At 37.6% G+C, this 3312-nt stretch overlaps 1 protein-coding gene across 1 annotated transcript in view; it reads right to left on the bottom strand.

Annotated features, from left to right (window-relative positions):
- Positions 1-115: 115 nt before the first annotated feature.
- The window catches only part of DENR (density regulated re-initiation and release factor), a 20906-nt gene continuing 17709 nt past the window's right edge, over positions 116-3312 (bottom strand). The window contains exons 6-8 of the mRNA XM_012809023.2: positions 1848-1964; positions 543-682; positions 116-434 (exon numbers count right to left, since the gene is read on the bottom strand). Of these exons, the coding sequence (XP_012664477.1) occupies positions 390-434; positions 543-682; positions 1848-1964 (302 nt within the window). The 3' untranslated portion in view covers positions 116-389. The remainder of the gene's footprint in view (positions 435-542; positions 683-1847; positions 1965-3312) is intronic.

The following is a 3312-nucleotide window of genomic DNA, read 5'->3' as shown; positions in this document are numbered from 1 at the left end:
AAAAAAAAAAATCACTCAGCTTTAGATCAGTAAAATAATCAACAAAAATGCTTCCCACAGAAGGTCTACAGGGTTTTTGCAAAAATAAAAACTTAAGAAGAGAGAAAGATAAAAGTCAGTACCAAATGACCAAAATTTTTTATTTCACTAAATTCTATCTCATGCAGAAGCATGACAGTCTCCCCTCTTTATTAGACTTTGGCAATAAAAAAACAAGCAGCCTTGTACAGAACAGTGAAAATGCCAAGATGAGGGTAGTTTACAGTTTTACTGTAGGATAAATATATATATGTGTATATATATATTTCTTTTTTTAAAAAAAAGGCCATTCCCCCTTTGGCCATATCAACTTTCAGTTCAGGTCATTAAATACAGACACATTTTCAAAATCACTTCTTTACTTCTCCAAGATCTTCAATACTGTCATCGTCTACCTATAAAACACAAATAAATTATATTTCATGAGTGTGGCAAATAAGAAAAAATGGAATAATCTGCTTTAAAAACTTATTTCTATGGATGTATGAGTTACATGTACTTACCTCTGGCCACTTTTCCTGAATGACATCAATTATGTCATCTGTAAAGTCTCCCTGAATGATAATTTCATCCTCCCCTGTTACTGAGGCACCACAGGAGAACTTTTGAGCAAAAAATCTTTGTGCTTCTTTAAGATCAATTTCTGTTTTTTTAAAAGAAGAAAGAGCAAGACTATAATTGGAACTGTGCATCAAAGATAAATTTCCATTTTGAAATGTAATCTGCATTTTAAATTCATAAAACAGATTGTGTTAAGGAGTTTCATATGCCTTTCAGAACAATAATTACAAATTACCATAGGTAAAGATCTTTTATTTATTATTATTTTTTAAGAGACAGAGTTTCACTTTGTCACCCTCAGTAGAGTGTCATGGTGTCACAGCTCACAGCAACCTCCAGCTCTTAGGCTTAGGTGATTCTCTTGCGTGAGCCTCCTGAGTAGCTGGGACTACAAGCACCCACCACAATGCCCAGCTATTTTTTTGTTGCAGTTTGGCCAGGGTCGGGTTTGAACCCACCACTCTCAGTATATAGGGCCTGTGCCCTGCTCACTGAGCCACAGGTGCTGCCCAGAGGTAAAGATCTTAACAAGCCTTAATATTTATGAGGTCTATTCATTGTACTGTCACATGAACTTATTAAAGTACCTTTTTTTTTTTGAGACAAGAGTTTCACTTTGTCAGCCTTGGTAGAGTGCCATGGCATCATAGCTCACAGTAACCTCAAACTCTTGGGCTCAAGTGATTCTCTTGCCTCAGCCTCCCCAATAGCTGGGACTATAGGTGCCCACCATACGCCTGGCTATTTTTAGAGATGAGGTCTCGCTCTGACTCAAGCTAGTCTTAAACCTGTGAGCTCAGGCAATCCACCTACTTCAGCCTCCCAAGGTACAGGTGTGAGCCACTGCACCCAGCCCCATGGACCATGGTTTAACTTTCACACCAGTTTCATTATTCATTCAACATCTTTAGGAACTAAAAGTGCTCTAAAATCAAGACATTATGGGGCTACCTGCCTCCACTGTCATTCCCAAAGGGAACAAATCATTTTACACCATGCCTGCAGACAGGATAGAGTAACATCAGATAACTTCAAAGAGAATCTTTTCCAGACTTCCTCATTCTACATACAATGTGCCCAAGCACAAATTCCAGAAAGAAAAAAATGCAAGTCTACTCTACAAATGATTTTTTGCTATAGTTATAAATGCAAAGCCTCATTTTGTATCATAACAAAAAGAAACCTGTGAAGTTTTTGTGATACCAATATACTTCATATGTTTCAAACATATTTAAGCCTGAACTCACCAAAAGTTGCAAGGCCACATACTCTTGTTACATATTTCTTCTTTGCTCTGGGAATTTTGGCTATAGTAACCTTCTGTGGTACAGTCTTCTTTTTTTGTTTTATTTGCCCCCTTCCACCTTTATTTATTAAGAAAGAACTTAGTATTAAACTTTTGTTTTTTGATGTAACTAAACACTAAGTCTTTAAATTTAATTTTCAAAAGGTTTAAGTTTCTTTAATACAAAATTAACAAACACAAGCATGTATTTATTTAATAAATATTTATTAAATACCTACTATGTGCCAAACACTGGGCTAAAGGCTGAAGACACAAAGATGAACAGAACATAATCCCTGCCCTCCTGAGACTCACAGTCTAGTGAGGGGAGTAAAAAAAAAAATTAAACAATTACGGTAATCTGATATTTACTATAACAGGATCCAATGAATAAGGGACTACACTACCATAACTCTGCAAAGGAATGACTCACTCAGCTTCCAAAGGACAGAAAAAGTTTCCAAGATGAAGTGACGCCTAGGTTGGTTTCTGAAGAACAACGAAGTGTCTAGGGAAAGGGGAAAGGGCTAGAGAGATATGAAACGACATTCCAGGAAAAGAGAACAAGTACAGTGATAAGACAATGCATTTGGAACTTTGGGAACTATACTTATCTTGAATGATGCTTAAGGATATGCAGCAGATAAAGCCAGAAAAGCAAAAGATTACCTATCAATCATTAAAAAACTGGTACATCAAGCTCTGGTACAAGTATTCGACTTTATATTGTGGAAGAAGAGAAGCCACTGAAAAACTATGCAGGACTGAAATAACCAGATTCACATTGTCAAGATCACTCTATAGTGAATCTGTACTCAGGTAGATCTGTGAAGAACAAGGCTCCTGCATTAGCTGAGGCAGATATTTATCAAAATCTAAACCAAAGCAGTGGCAACAGTAATAGCCACTAGGCACAGGATAAGGAGACGAAAGAGGAGAAATAACAGAATTTAGAATTGACTAAAGTGAGCAAAAAGAAAATCTAAGAAGGTTCTCAAGTATCTGGCTCAGATGACTGGATAAATTGCACTGTCACTAATCAAAATTGAGAAAATGAAAGACACTGATTTGGGACTTAGTATATTTAATTTCGGAAATGCTGTGTTTGAGGTGCTTGTGGGACCATGCACGCTTTCCATTTAGAGATGGGTCAGGTCCAGAGAAACAGATTTTGGGAATTTTAAGTGTGTAGTGGTGGCAGAAATTAGAGATATAATAGATCACCCAGGGAAAACATGCAGAACAAGAAGGTAAAGGGCCTAGGTCAAAATTCTAAAAGTCCACCAACCTTTAAGACAGAAGGAAGAGGCTCGGCGCCTATAGCTCAACCGGCTAAGGCGCCAGCCACGTACACCTAAGGTGGCGGGTTCGAATCCCCATCCCGGACCCGCAAAAAACAATGAGGGCTGCAACCAAAAAATAGCTGG

Source organism: Otolemur garnettii, unplaced genomic scaffold (assembly GCF_000181295.1).
Source record: "Otolemur garnettii isolate 467f Iridium unplaced genomic scaffold, OtoGar3 scaffold00099, whole genome shotgun sequence".
Classification (NCBI taxonomy): domain Eukaryota; kingdom Metazoa; phylum Chordata; class Mammalia; order Primates; family Galagidae; genus Otolemur; species Otolemur garnettii.
Note: the sequence above shows the minus strand (reverse complement) of the source record. Positions and strands in the feature narration are given on the sequence as shown.